Below are 18062 nucleotides of genomic sequence, written 5' to 3'. Positions count from 1 at the left end.
GTGTACATGTTTAAGTCTCTAGTGTACATGTTTTAAGTCCCTAGTGTACATGTTTTGAGTCCCTAGTGTACATGTTTTGAGTCCCTAGTGTACATGTTTTAAGTCCCTAGTGTACATGTTTTATGTTGCTAGTGTACATGTTTATGTTGCTAGTGTACATGTTTGAGACCCTAGTGTACATGTTTGAGACCCTAATGTACATGTTTTAAGTCCCTAGTGTACATGTTTTAAGTCCCTAGTGTACATGTTTAAGACCCTAGTGTACATGTTTTGAGACCCTAGTGTACATGTTTTGAGACCCTAGTGTACATGTTTTGAGTCCCTAGTGTACATGTTTTGAGTCCCTAGTGTACATGTTTTATGTTGCTAGTGTACATGTTTTAAGTCCCTAGTGTACATGTTTTAAGTCCCTAGTGTACATGTTTTATGTTGCTAGTGTACATGTTTTATGTTGCTAGTGTACATGTTTTGAGTCCCTAGTGTACATGTTTTATGTTGCTAGTGTACATGTTTTGAGTCCCTAGTGTACATGTTTTATGTTGCTAGTGTACATGTTTTGAGTCCCTAGTGTACATGTTTTATGTTGCTAGTGTACATGTTTATGTTGCTAGTGTACATGCTTATGTTGCTAGTGTACATGTTTTGAGTCCCTAGTGTACATGTTTTATGTTGCTAGTGTACATGTTTGAGTCCCTAGTGTACATGTTTATGTTGCTAGTGTACATGTTTTGAGTCCCTAGTGTACATGTTTATGTTGCTAGTGTACATGTTTGAGTCCCTAGTGTACATGTTTATGTTGCTAGTGTACATGTTTTGAGTCCCTAGTGTACATGTTTATGTTGCTAGTGTACATGTTTTGAGTCCCTAGTGTACATGTTTTGAGTCCCTAGTGTACATGTTTTGAGTCCCTAGTGTACATGTTTTGAGTCCCTAGTGTACATGTTTAAGTCCCTAGTGTACATGTTTTGAGTCCCTAGTGTACATGTTTTATAGACTCCGCCCTCTCCGAGTCTCTGCGTCTCAGCACGATGTCCATAAACGTCCGAGTGGCGACGGACGACCTCACTCTGACTCTCGATCGTCCCTGGAGCGTCCGGCGCCGTGACATCATCGCCATGTTCCCCCAGAGCGTCCACCTGGACCCGGAGATCTACGAGGACCCGGAGGTGAGACCCGACCCGACCCGACCCGACCCGACCCGACCCGGACCCGGAGATCTACCCGGACCCGGAGGTGAGACCCGACCCGACCCGACCCGGAGATCTACCCGGACCCGGAGGTGAGACCCGACCCGACCCGGAGATCTACCCGGACCCGGAGGTGAGACCCGACCCGACCCGACCCGACCCGACCCGGACCCGGAGGTAAGACCCGGACCCGGACCCGGACCCGGAGATCTACCCGGACCCGGAGGTGAGACCCGACCCGACCCGGACCCGGAGGTAAGACCCGGACCCGATGGACCCGGAGATCTACGAGGACCCGGAGGTAAGACCCGACCCGACCCGACCCGACCCGACCCGGAGGTGAGACCCGACCCGACCCGGACCCGGAGGTAAGACCCGACCCGACCCGACCCGACCCGACCCGGAGATCTACGAGGACCCGGAGGTGAGAGCCGACCCGACCCGACCCGACCCGGACCCGGAGGTAAGACCCGACCCGACCCGACCCGGAGGTGAGACCCGACCCGACCCGACCCGACCCGGAGGTAAGACCTGGACCCGGACCCGACCCGACCCGACCCGACCCGACCCGACCCGGAGGTAAGACCTGGACCCGGACCCGACCCGACCCGACCCGGACCCGGAGGTGAGACCCGACCCGACCCGACCCGGACCCGGAGGTAAGACCCGGACCCGGAGGTAAGACCCCACCTGGACCCGGAGATCTACGAGGACCCGGAGGTGAGAGCCGACCCGACCCGACCCGACCCGACCCGACCCGACCCAACCCGGACCCGGAGGTAAGACCTGGACCCGGAGATCTACGAGGACCCGGAGGTGAGAGCCGACCCGACCCGACCCGACCCGACCCGACCCGACCCAACCCGGACCCGGAGGTAAGACCTGGACCCGGAGATCTACGAGGACCCGGAGGTGAGACCCGACCCGACCCGACCCGACCCGACCCGACCCGGAGGTGAGACCCGACCCGACCCGACCCGACCCGGACCCGACCCGGACCCGGAGGTGAGACCCGACCCGGACCCGGAGGTAAGACCCGACCCGGAGGTAAGACCTGGACCCGGAGATCTACGAGGACCCGGAGGTGAGACCCGACCCGACCCGACCCGACCCGACCCGACCCGGACCCGGAGGTGAGACCCGACCCGGACCCGGAGGTAAGACCCGACCCGGAGGTAAGACCTGGACCCGGAGATCTACGAGGACCCGGAGGTGAGACCCGACCCGACCCGACCCGACCCGGACCCGGAGGTCAGACCCGGACCCGGAGGTAAGACCCGGACCCGGAGGTAAGACCCGACCCGGACCCGGAGGTGAGACCCGACCCGACCCGACCCGGACCCGGAGGTAAGACCAGACCCGGACCCGGAGGTGAGACCCGACCCGACCCGACCCGGACCCGGAGGTCAGACCCGGACCCGGAGGTAAGACCCGGACCCGGAGGTAAGACCCGACCCGGACCCGGAGGTGAGACCCGACCCGACCCGACCCGGACCCGGAGGTAAGACCCGACCCGGACCCGGAGGTGAGACCCGACCCGACCCGACCCGGACCCAGAGGTAAGACCTGGACCCAGAGGTAAGACCCGGACCCGGAGGTAAGACCTGGACCCGGACCTGGAGGTCAGACCCGGACCTGGAGGTCTATCCGACACCAGGAGGTCAGACCAAACCCAGCCCAGCCTAACTCCACCGTTTCCCGGCAGAGCTTCCGGTTTGACCGTTTCCTTGACGACGACGGCAAAGAGAGGACGGACTTCTTTAAGGGCGGGCAGCGGCTGAAGCACTTCCTGATGCCCTTCGGCTCCGGCGCCACCATGTGTCCGGGGCGGCACATCGCGCGGCAGGAGATCAAACAGTTCGTGTGTCTGCTGCTGCTGTACCTCGACCTGCAGCTGGACGAGCGAGAGCCGGCGGCACAACCGGACCACAGCCGCGCCGGGCTCGGCATCATGCACCCGCTGCACGACGTGCGCTTCAGCTACCGAGCGCGGCGCCCCCTGCAGCCGGAAATGTGAACTACGCCCTGAATTCTATAATGACAAATAAAGCAGCTTAAGCCCTGACCCCACATGAACTTTACCCAAATCTAAGAGCTTCTTGAAAAAAGCCTCAACATAGCAACATACACACACACACACACACACAATGAACTTTGACCTTTTGTGAATACCGTATCAGTCACACAATCAGCATCACGAGAAGATTCTGCTGCGACGGAAATCTGTGCGAGTGGAAGAGCCTCTTTATATTCCATTATGTCACTTTAAATAACAGACTTTACTTTGCACTGAATGTGTTGATTGTGTTGATTGTGTTGAATGTGTTGATTGTGTTGATTGTGTTGATTGTGTTGATTGTGTTGATTGTGTTGATTGTATTGATTTTGTTGATTGTGTTGATTGTGTTGATTGTGTTGATTTTGTTGATTTTGTTGATTGTGTTGATTTTGTTGATTGTATTGATTGTGTTGATTGTGTTGATTGTGATGATTTTGTTGATTGTGTTGATTGTGTTGATTGTGATGATTGTATTGATTGTGTTGATTGTGTTGATTGTGTTGATTGTGTTGATTGTATTGATTGTGTTGATTGTGTTGATTGTGTTGATTGTGTTGATTTTGTTGATTGTGATGATTTTGTTGATTGTGTTGATTGTGTTGATTGTGATGATTTTGTTGATTTTGTTGATTGTGTTGATTGTGTTGATTGTGATGATTTTGTTGATTTTGTTGATTGTGTTGATTGTGATGATTTTGTTGATTGTGTTGATTGTGATGATTTTGTTGATTTTGTTGATTGTGTTGATTGTGTTGATTGTGTTGATTGTGTTGATTGTATTGATTTTGTTGATTGTGTTGATTGTGTTGATTGTGTTGATTTTGTTGATTGTGATGATTGTGTTGATTGTGTTGATTGTGTTGATTGTGTTGATTTTGTTGATTGTGATGATTGTGTTGATTGTGTTGATTGTGTTGATTTTGTTGATTGTGTTGATTTTGTTGATTTTGTTGATTGTGTTGAATGTGTTGATTGTGTTGATTGTGTTGATTGCGTTGATTGTGTTGATTGTGTTGATTCCATCTTCATATTTGTCCCTGTGTTTCATTCTGAGTTTTCTGTTTCCGTTTGACTGAGTTTCCCTAAAGGAGAATAAAGTGTGAGTCTGAGCCGCCGTCTGCTTCGTCTCTCGCTCCGCGGCTGATGCACGTTTTCATCATGCGGTCACACGGACAGGAAGTGGGGCGGCGCGGACAGGAAGTGGGCGGCGCGGACAGGAAGTGTGGCGGCGCCCGATAAGTTTATCAGAAACCGTTAACGCCGCGGCTTCAGAGGAAAGTGCAGAGGCTGAAACGTTACGTCAGGTCAATGATGTAACCGTTACATCACTCGCTCTGGCCACGCCCCTCAGCCCTGGCCACGCCCCTCACCCCCGCCTGAACCCAGCACATTTCTACAGTTTGCTTTACCCAAATCTAAAAGCTTCTCTAATGAGGCGTTTCTCTCCAGTCAAGAAGCTTTAGATTTGGGTAAAGCCGAACTGGAGAAAACGAGCTCAGTTCAGGCGAATGTTAAAGGTAAATTTAACAAAGTGGTGACAAAAATAATAATGATAATAATAAAATAACTGTTGTGGACGAGCAAAGATCTGAAAAGCCTCTTGTTTGTTTGTTTGTTTGTTTGTTTGTTTGTTTGTTTGTTTGTTTGTTTGTTTGTTTGTTTGTTTGTTTGTGTTCACTGAGGAATTAGGTCTAATTGTTGTTAATGAAAGTCTGTAATTTAGATTTATTTGCCACAAACTTGACCTGCTCAATATATTAAACATTTGAATTGAATTTAACTGAAGTTAAACAAACTGAATTTAAGATCAGATCATGTTCGAAGCCTCAGAAATGTCCTGAAAGTTTACAAAGTTTACAAAGTTTACAAAGTTTACAAAGTTTACAAAGTTTACAAAGGAGTAAAGGAGTCTCCTCAGGTGAGCTTTGGAGGAGTCTCCTCAGGTGAGCTTTGGAGGAGTCTCCTCAGGTGAGCTTTGGAGGAGTCTCCACAGGTGAGCTTTGGAGGAGTCTCCACAGGTGAGCTTTGGAGGAGTCTCCACAGGTGAGCTTTGGAGGAGTCTCCTCAGGTGAGCTTTGGAGGAGTCTCCTCAGGTGAGCTTTGGAGGAGTCTCCACAGGTGAGCTTTGGAGGAGTCTCCTCAGGTGAGCTTTGGAGGAGTCTCCTCAGGTGAGCTTTGGAGGAGTCTCCTCAGGTGAGCTTTGGAGGAGTCTCCACAGGTGAGCTTTGGAGGAGTCTCCTCAGGTGAGCTTTGGAGGAGTCTCCTCAGGTGAGCTTTGGAGGAGTCTCCACAGGTGAGCTTTGGAGGAGTCTCCTCAGGTGAGCTTTGGAGGAGTCTCCTCAGGTGAGCTTTGGAGGAGTCTCCTCAGGTGAGCTTTGGAGGAGTCTCCACAGGTGAGCTTTGGAGGAGTCTCCACAGGGCAGGTGAGCTCCAATCAGGAGAGGGAAGCAGCAGCCAACCAGAACAGAGCTGGAAACCAGTTCTCCAATCCCAGGGTTTCCATTGGACATGAACACAGAGGTCACGCCCACAAACTGTAGCGATAGGCTCGTTCCAGATGATCCAGACGACACAGTAGGTGTGTTTGAGATGATCCAGACGGAGCAGGTTCAAAGCGACTGCAGACTCTCGGTGCCGGTTAGATTCTGTTCTTGCTCCAGAGGCTCTGACGTCACGGAAAGATCGTGAGACCCCGACGAGAGCAGCCGACTGGATCAGCCGCTGCATCTCTCCAGAGGAACTGCAGCGGCTCCACGGCCCAGTGCATGATGGGAAAACACCCGCCTGTCCTCACGCTCAGGTGATTGGATACGAGTCTGTGTGATCAGAAACGTGCTCCTCCCCCTCCTCCTCTCTCCTCTCTCCTCTTTAGATCTGAACAAATAAACTATGACTGAAACTATTACAGTTCTGCATCGCCCCTGAAACAGAGCTCATGTTTGATGCTTTTCAGAACAAACTCATGATTTAAAAGGACGTGTTTTATCACAAACTTGAACAAACAAACGAATGGGAAAGTTTCCTCTGATGAAGAATGACGTCTCTGGAGTAAAGGAAACAGAGCAGGAGGTGAAGGACTTTTATTTAGGATAAACTTTAAATGAACGCGATATCTGAACGAGACTCTGCTGATCTGAGGCTCTCGCTCTTCTCTGCATGTGGAGGGTCGGATTGAATTCAGACTTTTTGCCTCCGCCCCCGTTGCGCCGGCTACTCTCGCCGACCATTCAGAGGAAGAGTCGATGCAAAGGAAGAGTCGATGCAAAGGAAGAGTCGATGCAAAGAAAGAGTCGATTCAAAGGAAGAGTCGATGCAAAGAAAGAGTCGATTCAAAGGAAGAGTCGATTCAGAGGAAGAGTCGATTCAAAGGAAGAGTCGATTCAAAGGAAGAGTCGATTCAAAGGAAGAGTCGATGCAAAGGAAGAGTCGATACAAAGGAAGAGTCGATGCAAAGAAAGAGTCGATTCAAAGGAAGAGTCGATTCAGAGGAAGAGTCGATTCAAAGGAAGAGTCGATTCAAAGGAAGAGTCGATTCAAAGGAAGAGTCGATGCAAAGGAAGAGTCGATACAAAGGAAGAGTCGATGCAAAGAAAGAGTCGATTCAAAGGAAGAGTCGATTCAGAGGAAGAGTCGATTCAAAGGAAGTGTCGATTCAAAGGAAGAGTCGATTCAAAGGAAGTGCTGAACTGTGGCAAAAAGAGGCGAAAGTGGGCGGGCCGGAATAAGGAGAATATTTTTTTTTACATCCGTTTAAAAAGTGACTTCATTTTTGAGTCATTTTTGCATCATCTGTTCAGCTCAGAGAGTGTAGGTTTGGGCTGGGCTGGTTCAGGGGCCGGTCCTTCATCTCGGGGCCGGTTTAGGGGCCGGTCTTTAGTCTCAGGGGCCGGTCTTTAGTCTCAGGGGCCGGTCTTTAGTCTCAGGGGCCGGTCTTTAGTCTCAGGGGCCGGTCTCGGGCTCAGGGGCCGGTTTAGAGGCCGGTCCTTGGTCTTCTAGGGGCCGGCCTGTAGTCTAGGGGCCGGTCCTTGGTCTTCTAGGGGCCGGTCCTTGGTCTTCTAGGGGCCGGTCCTTGGTCTTCTAGGGGCCGGTCCTTGGTCTTCTAGGGGCCGGCCTGCAGTCTAGGGGCCGGTCCTTGGTCTTCTAGGGGCCGGTCTTTGGTCTTCTAGGGGCCGGCCTCGGGCTCTTGGCTCTGATATAAAGTCCGTGGACTGAGTGTCGGTGGAAAAAGTGAGTGTCTGCGCCTCGTGGTCGGAGCATGAGCTCACATCGTGCCCAGGGAAGGGGCTCCGTGGCCGGGGGAGCGCGGCTGTGGGGCCCAGGCCTCCCCATGATCCTCCTTATGATCCTCCTCATGATCCTCCTCCTGGTCCTGGAGGCGACAGAGGCTCAGACTGAGGAGCCAACGATCAGAGACGAGATCCTGGTGAGTCACAAAACTCTCTGTTTAAACCAATGTTGTAAATAATGTTGTAAATAATGTTGTAAATAAATAATGTTGTAAATAATGTAAATAAATAATGTAAATAAATAATGTAAATAATGCTGCGCTGCTTAAGAAGAATCTGAATCTTTTAAACTTCCACAGAGAGGATTTGACCTGATGTGTGTCGTGCAAAGTGAAAAATGTCCATTAACTATTTATTATTACTTAAAATTCAAGAACATTTGACTTTAGTGACGAAGGGTTCGGTTTGAGAGGAACTTTAGAGAAGTGAGGAGTCAGAGGCGAGGGTCAGAGGTCAGAGGATACTTACTTTACTTTAATCTTGATGAATTGAGGTAAAGAGCTGTCCCTGGATAATAAATGAATGAATAAAGCACTTTTTATAATAAACGGCAGAACAACAATATGACAAAGCTCTAACCCCAGCATTAAACCTATACACATAATTAAAACACATTACTGCCCCCTAAAGGCCATAGATGCACATATCAAAACATTTCCAGCAAATCATATTTACAGAAACAAAGAATTGAATAATCTCAAAACAAACTCCAGCTCAGATTTTCTCTAATTCCTTTATACGAGAAAGCAGATTGTGGCATTGCAGAAGGTGACACTGTCCCCGAGAGCAGCGTTTTTCAACCACCGTGGCACCGGTGTCTGCCGTGGCACCGGTGTGCGCCGTGGCACCGGTGTGTGCCGTGGCACCGGTGTGCCGGGGCACTAGTGCGCTGTGGCACTACTGTGCCGTGGCACCGGTGTGTGCCGTGGCACCGGTGTGCGCCGTGAGATATTGTCTGCTGTGCCTTGGGAAATTATCCAATTTCACCGCTCAGTTTTTTTCCGCAAATAATGTACCGTTTGAGGGATTATGATGATTATGATGATGATGATAATTTTGATGATGATGATTTGATGATTATTTTGATGATGATTATGATGATGATGATTATGAGATGATGATTTTGATGATGATTTTGATGATGATTTTGATGATGATTTTGATGATGATGATTTTGATGATGATATTGATGATGATTTTCATGATGATGATGATGATTTTGATGATTATGATGATGATTTTCATGATGATGATGATGATTTTGATGATTTTGATGATGATGATGATGATGATTTTGATGATGATGATTTTGATGATGATGATGATTTTGATGATTATGATGATGATATTGATGATGATGATTTTGATGATGATGATTTTGATGATGATGATTTTGATTATTTTGATGATGATATTGATGATGATGATGATGATGATTATGATGATGATGATTTTGATGATTTTGATGATGATTTTGATGATCATTTTGATGATTATTTATATGAAGATTTTGATGATGATGATGATGATGATGATGATTTTGATGATTATGATGATATTGATGATGATGATTTTGATGATGATTATGATGTTGATTTTGATGATGATTTTGATGATGATTTTGATGATGGTGATGGTGATGATGATGATGATGATGATGATGATAATGATTATGATGATGATTTTGATGATGATGATTTTGATGATGATGATGATTTTGAAGATGATTTTGATGATTATTTATATGAATATTTTGATGATGATGATTTTGATGATGATGATGATTTTGATATTGATGATGATGATGATGATTATTATTATGATGATGATTTTGATGATTTTGGTGATGATTATGATGATATTGATGATGATGATTTTGATGATGATTATGATGTTGATTTTGATGATGATGATGATGATTTTGATGATGATTTTGATGATGGTGATGATGATGATGATATTGATGATGATGATTTTGATTATTTTGATGATGATGATGATTTTGATGATGATGATTGTGATGATATTGATGATGATGATTTTGATGATGATGATTTTGATGATGATGATTTTGATGATGATGATGATTTTGATGATTATGATGTTGATTTTGATGATGATGATGATTTTGATGATGGTGATGATGATTGTGATGATATTGATGATGATGATTTTGATGATGATGATGATTTTGATGATGAATATGATGTTGATTTTGATGATGATTTTGATGATGATTTTGATGATGGTGATGATGATGATTTTGATGATATTGATGATGATGATTTTGATGATTTTGATGATGATTTTGACGATGATGATATTGATGATGATTATGTTGATTTTGATGATGATGATTTTGATGATGATTTTGATGATGGTGATGATGATATTGATGATGATGATTTTGATGATTTTGATGATGATGATGATTGTGATGATTTTGATGATGTTGATGATATTGATGATATTGATGATGATGATGATCATGATGATTTTGATGATTTTGATGATTATGATTTTGATGATGATTTTGATGATGATTTTTATGATTTTGATGATTTTGATGATTTTGATGATTTTGATGATTTTTATGATGATTTTGATGATGATGATGATTTTGATGATGATATTGATGATATTGATGATGATGATTTTGATGATGATATTGATGATGATATTGATTTTGATGATGATGATTTTGATGATTTTGATGATGATGATGATTTTGATGATGATATTGATGATGATGATTTTGATGATGATGATGATGATGATTTTGAAGATGATGATGATTTTGTTGATTTTGATGATTTTGATGATGATTTTGATGATATTGATGATGATGATGATGATTTTGATGATGATGATGATGATATTGATGATGATGATAATGATGATATTGATGATGATGATGATGATTTTGAAGATGATGATGATGATATCGATTTTGATGATGATGATTTTGAAGATGATGATGATGATATCGATTTTGATGATGATGATGATTTTGAAGATGATGATGATGAAGATGATGATGATTTTGAAGATGATGATGATTTTGAAGATGATGATGATGATGATGATGATGATTTTGAAGATGATGATGATTTTGAAGATGATGATGAGGATGATGAGGATGATTTTGAAGATGATGATTTTGATGATGAAGATGATGATTTTAATGATGATTTTGATGATTTTGATGATGATTTTGATGATGATGATGAGGATGATTTTAATGATGATGATGATTTTAATGATGATGATGATGATGATATTGATTTTGATGATGATGATGATGATGATGATGATACTTGTGTGTTGCAGGAGTCTGTATCAGACGGGTCCAGACTGACTCCTCTCAGGTCGTGGTTGATCTTCAGGAAACACTCACACAGAGATCAGCCTCACAACAAGAGCCTCCGGAGAACCAGCAAGGTCTGACCTTCCTCTTTTTCTTCATATCTTCATATCTCCTCCACTTCTCATTGACGATTATGGGTATTTGTGTCTGCAGCATGGCCCCCCTGGCCCCCCAGGGCCCCCTGGACCTCAGGGCCCCCCAGGACCTTCAGCCCCGCCCCTGCCCCAACAGCAGCAGCTTCTGCAGGAGCTCAGGGGACGCCTCCGAGGTAAGAGCCATGTTTCACAGTTAAATCCAAAGGAAGACCATCGACTGGACTGGGTTTTGGTAAAGTTGAGGACGTTTCGCTTCTAGCCACAGACGCATCGTCTTCGCTCTTTAAGTTAGAAAAGACCCAAACTGGACCCAAGCTCCTGGTTCTTATTTAGCTCGCTCACCAGCAAAGGCCACAACACAGTGATGCAATTCAGATTTTATTCACAAGGTTATAGTTTGAAGAAACTAGAGTGTAGAGCGTAGAGCGCAGAGCGGGGAGTGGAGAGTCTACAGTCGAGAGTCGAGAGTCGAGAGCGCGGAGCGGGGAGTGCAGCGCGTTGTTGTATCAGTGGAATCAGTGAGTGCAGAGTGACTGATGGAGATCATTTAAAGACCCTAATGCGACGAATTCTTCACATTCTTCACAACTAAACCTCCAAAAGCCAAACTCTCTCTGCTCCTCCTCCTCAGTCTGTCCTCAGTCTGTCTCCAGTCTGTCCTCAGTCTGTCCTCAGTCTGTCCTCAGTCTGTCCTCAGTCTGTCCTCAGTCTGTCCTCAGTCTGTCCTCAGTCCTGGCTCCAGTCTGTCCTCAGTCTGTCCTCAGTCTGTCCTCAGTCTGTCCTCAGTCTGTCCTCAGTCCTGGCTCCAGTCTGTCCTCAGTCTGTCCTCAGTCTGTCCCCCGCCTAGGTCCTGGCTCCAGTCTGTCCTCAGTCCGTCCTCAGTCCTGGCTCCAGTCTGTCCTCAGTCTGTCCTCAGTCCGTCCTCAGTCCGTCCTCAGTCCTGGCTCCAGTCTGTCCTCAGTCTGTCCTCAGTCCTGGCTCCAGTCCGTCTCCAGTCCGTCTCCAGTCTGTCTCCAGTCTGTCTCCAGTCTGGCTCCAGTCTGTCTCCAGTCTGTCTCCAGTCCGTCTCCAGTCTGGCTCCAGTCTGTCCTCAGTCCGTCCTCAGTCTGTCCTCAGTCCTGGCTCCAGTCTGTCCTCAGTCTGTCCTCAGTCCGTCCTCAGTCCTGGCTCCAGTCCGTCCTCAGTCCTGGCTCCAGTCCGTCCCCAGTCTGTCCTCACTCTGTCCTCAGTCCTGTCTCCAGTCTGTTCTCAGTCCGTCCCCAGTCTGTCCTCAGTCTGTCCTCAGTCTGTCCCCCGCCTAGGTCCTGGCTCCAGTCTGTCCTCAGTCCGTCCTCAGTCCTGGCTCCAGTCTGTCCTCAGTCTGTCCTCAGTCCGTCCTCAGTCCGTCCTCAGTCCTGGCTCCAGTCTGTCCTCAGTCCGTCCTCAGTCCTGGCTCCAGCCCGGACACAGACTGTTGCAGACGGAGCAGTGAGTGACGTCAGGTGAAGAATGTGTGTAAAGAAAAGCCCCAGTGTTTCAGCCTCAGACGGAGCTCGGAGCCAGAACATAAATCACTCAGAGTCTGTTCCAGAGCGACGTTACTGTGGAGCCCGGCTTTGGATAATAATGTGTCTGTTTTTGTGGGTCAAACTCAGAAAGTCAGTTTTGAAGCTAAATGTTTTGGCCTTTCTTTCTTCCTGCTCCTCTCGAATTGGCCAGGGCTGGCGGCAGAGGCGTGTCTTCAGTGCGAAGCTCCGCCCAGAGTCTCTGTCTGGTTTTTGACCCGACTCCAGGCCCCGGTCCCGGTCCCCCGCAGGACGCTGCTGGAACTGCAGCCCTTCGCTCAGGTCAGTGCAGGAAGATCTTCTGTACTTCCACCAGCAATCCAAATATATGAGGACTGAGTCCTGAGAACTGAGTACTGAGTACTGAGTACTGAGGACTGAGGACTGATTACTGAGTACTGAGGACTGATTACTGAGTACTGAGTCCTGGTTACTGATTACTGATTACTGATGACCTGTTCCTTTGGTTTGTAAAAGGACGGTGTGTGATTAGATCTATCTCATGTTTTAACCCCGCCTGAACCAAGCACATTTTCTTCAGTTTGGCTTTACCCAAATCTATCCATCCATCCATTTTCTTCCACTTTTCCATTTCCTTATGGCTCCGTCTGCAGGTGGTGGGTCCACGGAAGGACGACCTCACGGTTCTGACCGGGCGCTCAAACCCCTCCATGTTCAGGTTCCAGGAGCGGGTCCCAAATCTACAATCTTCAAACAGAAGACATTAGCTTTCAAACGAGACATTACACTGTTGCTCGCCAGCTGAGAAACTTTAAGATTGTGGGTAAAGCCGAACTGGAGACAATGTGCTTGGCTCAGGCGGAGTTCGGAGGTTCAATCCTCCAGTTCCAGCCTGTGAGCGATAATAATGATGATTCAATGTGGAGTTGTTCTTGTTCAGCAGTTCACTGTTTTCTCAAGACGAGACCAACTCATTATGACCATTTTCATTGGAAAAGCTGTAACGCCCTGATCAAGTCCAGAAGTTGATCATGTATTTCCACGTCTATAATAACCTGGACCTGCCTCCTCCCCCCCTCTCTCTCCCCCTCCTCCCCCTCTGTCTCCCCCTCCTCCCCCCCTCCTCCCCCTCTCTCCCCCGCCTCCCCCGCCTCAGGCCCACAGCAGCGCACAGCGAGGCTCCCCCCTCACCTCCGGGAGGTTCACCGCCACCGTGTCCGGCTTCTACCAGCTCACAGCCAGCCTGCTCATCGGTGAGTCTTTGTGAAGTTCCTGCGTCTGGACCGAGTTAAAGTGTTTCCTGTTCTGTGCAGAGTCCGGAGACCGAGTCCAAGTCCGAGTGCGAGACAACGTCCGAGCGGCCATCTGCATCCAGTCCCTGTGCCAGACCAACCTGTGAGTACCACCACGGACCACCCACTGACCCGACCACCCACTGACCCGACCACCCACTGACCCAACAACCCACTGACCCAACCACTGACCCACTGACCCACCGAGCCGCCATCTGCATCCAGTCCCTATGCCAGACCAACCTGTGAGTACCACGGACCACCCACTGACCCACTGACCCGACCACCCACTGACCCAACCCCCCACTGACCCGACCACCCACTGACCCACTGACCCACCGAGCCGCCATCTGCATCCAGTCCCTGTGCCAGACCAACCTGTGAGTACCACGGACCACCCACTGACCCGACCACCCACCGACCCACCGACCCACTGACCCAACCACCCACTGACCCAACCACCCACTGACCCAACCACCCACTGACCCGACCACCCACCGACCCACCGACCCACTGACCCAACCACCCACTGACCCGACCACCCACTGACCCAACCACCCACTGACCCAACCACCCACTGACCCAACCACCCACTGACCCAACCACCCACTGACCCAACCACCCACTGACCCAACCACCCACTGACCCAACCACCCACTGACCCAACCACCCACTGACCCAACCACCCACTGACCCAACCACCCACTGACCCAACCACCCACTGACCCAACCACCCACTGACCCAACCACCCACTGACCCAACCACCCACTGACCCAACCACCCACTGACCCAACCACCCACTGACCCAACCACCCACTGACCCAACCACCCACTGACTGACCACCCACTGACCCACTGACTGACCACCCACTGACCCACTGACCCACTGACCCAACCCCCCACTGACCCACTGACCCACTGACCCAACCCCCCACTGACCCACTGACCCACTGACCCAACCACCCACTGACCCAACCACCCACTGACCCAACCACCCACTGACTGACCACCCACTGACCCACTGACTGACCACCCACTGACCCACTGACCCACTGACCCACTGACCCAACCCCCCACTGACCCACTGACCCACTGACCCACTGACCCACTGACCCACTGACCCACTGACCCACTGACCCACCAGCCCGTGTCTGTGTGTGATGTCTGTCGCTCCTGTCCCAGGTCGGTGGCAGCAGTGATGGGCGTGGCCGCGGCTGGAGGCACCTTTAGCATCTTACTGACGGGAACGCTCCACCTGCAGGTCAGACTTATGTTTACATCATCTACTCCATCACCTACTCGGCGGGGTCAGGGGGTGGAGAGGGCGGGGTCAGGGGGTGGCGAGGGCGGGGTTAGGGGGTGAGGAGGGCGGGGTCAGGGGGTGGAGAGGGCGGGGTCAGGGGGTGGCGAGGGCGGGGTCAGGGGGTGGAGAGGGCGGGGTCAGGGGGTGGAGAGGGCGGGGTCAGGGGGTGGAGAGGGCGGGGTCAGGGGGTGAGGAGGGCGGGGTCAGGGGAAGCTGATTGGCTGATGTACTGTATGATGTTTGACTCTCATGTCTCTGTGTCCTCAGGGCGGGGTCAGGGGGTGGAGAGGGCGGGGTCAGGGGGTGAGGAGGGCGGGGTCAGGGGAAGCTGATTGGCTGATGTACTGTATGATGTTTGACTCTCATGTCTCTGTGTCCTCAGGGCGGGGTCAGGGGGTGGCGAGGGCGGGGTCAGGGGGTGGCGAGGGCGGGGTCAGGGGGTGGAGAGGGCGGGGTCAGGGGGTGGCGAGGGCGGGGTCAGGGGAAGCTGATTGGCTGATGTACTGTATGAAGGATGTTTCACTCTCATGTCTCTGTGTCCTCAGGGCGGGGTCAGGGGGTGGAGAGGGCGGGGTCAGGGGGTGGAGAGGGCGGGGTCAGGGGAAGCTGATTGGTTGATGTACTGTATGAAGGATGTTTCACTCTCATGTCTCTGTGTCCTCAGGGCGGGGTCAGGGGGTGGAGAGGGCGGGGTCAGGGGGTGAGGAGGGCGGGGTCAGGGGAAGCTGATTGGCTGATGTACTGTATGATGTTTGACTCTCATGTCTCTGTGTCCTCAGGGCGGGGTCAGGGGGTGGCGAGGGCGGGGTCAGGGGGTGGCATTGCGGGGTCAGGGGAAGCTGATTGGTTGATGTACTGTATGAAGGATGTTTCACTCTCATGTCTCTGTGTCCTCAGGGCGGGGTCAGGGGGTGGAGAGGGCGGGGTCAGGGAGTGGCGAGGGCGGGGTCAGGGGAAGCTGATTGGCTGATGTACTGTATGATGTTTCACTCTCATGTCTCTGTGTCCTCAGGGCGGGGTCAGGGGGTGGAGAGGGCGGGGTCAGGGGGTGGCATTGCGGGGTCAGGGGAAGCTGATTGGTTGATGTACTGTATGATGTTTGACTCTCATGTCTCTGTGTCCTCAGGGCGGGGTCAGGGGGTGGAGAGGGCGGGGTCAGGGGGTGGCATTGCGGGGTCAGGGGAAGCTGATTGGTTGATGTACTGTATGATGTTTCACTCTCATGTCTCTGTGTCCTCAGGGCGGGGTCAGGGGGTGGAGAGGGCGGGGTCAGGGGGTGGCATTGCGGGGTCAGGGGAAGCTGATTGGTTGATGTACTGTATGATGTTTGACTCTCATGTCTCTGTGTCCTCAGGGCGGGGTCAGGGGGTGGAGAGGGCGGGGTCAGGGGGTGGCATTGCGGGGTCAGGGGAAGCTGATTGGTTGATGTACTGTATGAAGGATGTTTCACTCTCATGTCTCTGTGTCCTCAGGGCGGGGTCAGGGGGTGGAGAGGGCGGGGTCAGGGGGTGGCATTGCGGGGTCAGGGGAAGCTGATTGGTTGATGTACTGTATGAAGGATGTTTCACTCTCATGTCTCTGTGTCCTCAGGGCGGCGAGTACGTCTCTGTGTTCGTGGACAATGGCACAGGTTCATCCATCACCGTCCTCCAGCACTCACTGTTCTCCGGAGTCCTGCTGGGAGTCTGAGCTTTATTCTGAAGGCCGTCCCTGATCTGAGCTTTATTCTGAAGGCCTGATCTGACCTTTATTCTGAAGGCCTGATCTGAGCTTTATTCTGAAGGCCTGATCTGAGCTTTATTCTGAAGGCCTGATCTGACCTTTATTCTGAAGGCCTGATCTGACCTTTATTCTGAAGGCCGTCCCTGATCTGACCTTTATTCTGAAGGCCTGATCTGAGCTTTATTCTGAAGGCAGTCCCTGATCTGAGCTTTATTCTGAAGGCAGTCCCTGATCTGAGCTTTATTCTGAAGGCCTGATCTGAGCTTTATTCTGAAGGCCTGATCTGATCTGAGCTTTATTCTGAAGGCCTGATCTGATCTGAGCTTTATTCTGAAGGCCGTCCCTGATCTGAGCTTTATTCTGAAGGCCTGATCTGAGCTTTATTCTGAAGGCCTGATCTGATCTGAGCTTTATTCTGAAGGCCGTCCCTGATCTGAGCTTTATTCTGAAGGCCGTCCCTGATCTGAGCTTTATTCTGAAGGCCTGATCTGATCTGAGCTTTATTCTGAAGGCCGTCCCTGATCTGAGCTTTATTCTGAAGGCCGTCCCTGATCTGAGCTTTATTCTGAAGGCCTGATCTGACCTTTATTCTGAAGGCCTGATCTGACCTTTATTCTGAAGGCCGTCTCTGATCTGAGCTTTATTCTGAAGGCCGTCCCTGATCTGAGCTTTATTCTGAAGGCCTGATCTGACCTTTATTCTGAAGGCCTGATCTGACCTTTATTCTGAAGGCCGTCTCTGATCTGATCTTTATTCTGAAGGGGAACAGGATGTATTTGGCCTTGGATCATTATTTATTGTTTGAACATTTATTACGAGGTGTGAATATTGTTTTTAAATAAAATGTTTCTGGTTTATAAACTGAGTGTTTCCTGTTTGTTTTCTTGTCTGTGAGACTTTATCACCTACACCTGGTCACAGTTTCAGCCTTAATGAAAGACGAGCGCTTTAAAACTCTCTGATACGCTCCACACACGGGGGCGGGGCCTCTGTGATTGACAGGTCACAGCATGTGGGGGCGGGGCCTGTGTGATTGACAGGTCACAGCATGTGGGGCGGGGCCTGTGTGATTGACAGGTCACAGCATGTGGGGCGGGGCCTGTGTGATTGACAGGTCACAGCATGTGGGGCGGGGCCTGTGTGATTGACAGGGGGCGGGGTCTGTGTGATTGACAGGTCACAGCATGTGGGGCGGGGCTTGTCATCATGGTGACACTGAAACTGGAGTCGCACCTGAGGAGGAGA

General features: G+C 49.9%; 2 protein-coding genes across 3 annotated transcripts in view; both read left to right on the top strand.

Annotated features, from left to right (window-relative positions):
- Nucleotides 1–3204, top strand: part of cyp7b1 (cytochrome P450, family 7, subfamily B, polypeptide 1) — a gene marked incomplete at both ends in the record, with an annotated part of 34450 nt that extends 31246 nt beyond the window's left edge. The window contains 2 exons of the mRNA XM_079583382.1: nucleotides 994–1166; nucleotides 2893–3204. Of these exons, the coding sequence (XP_079439508.1) occupies nucleotides 994–1166; nucleotides 2893–3204 (485 nt within the window). The remainder of the gene's footprint in view (nucleotides 1–993; nucleotides 1167–2892) is intronic.
- A 4211-nt stretch (nucleotides 3205–7415) lies between these two features.
- On the top strand, nucleotides 7416–16813 carry LOC306982930 (erythroferrone). Of its 2 annotated transcripts, none has more exons than XM_079583376.1 (8): nucleotides 7416–7669; nucleotides 10863–10973; nucleotides 11053–11167; nucleotides 12705–12820; nucleotides 13656–13752; nucleotides 13813–13894; nucleotides 14975–15053; nucleotides 16686–16813. In XM_079583376.1, the coding sequence occupies exons 1-8, from the start codon at nucleotides 7502–7504 to the stop codon at nucleotides 16782–16784; spliced, it is 867 nt and encodes a 288-aa protein (XP_079439502.1). In that variant the 5' UTR covers nucleotides 7416–7501; the 3' UTR covers nucleotides 16785–16813. The 2 variants fall into 2 exon arrangements, with proteins under 2 accessions (XP_079439502.1, XP_079439501.1); XM_079583375.1 differs by having other exon boundaries at nucleotides 12693–12820.
- Nucleotides 16814–18062: the final 1249 nt, after the last annotated feature.

This window comes from Gobius niger, assembly GCF_951799975.1.
Source record: "Gobius niger genome assembly, contig: SCAFFOLD_50, whole genome shotgun sequence".
Taxonomy (NCBI): Eukaryota; Metazoa; Chordata; class Actinopteri; order Gobiiformes; family Gobiidae; genus Gobius; species Gobius niger.
This window is presented reverse-complemented; position numbering and strand designations above follow the sequence as displayed.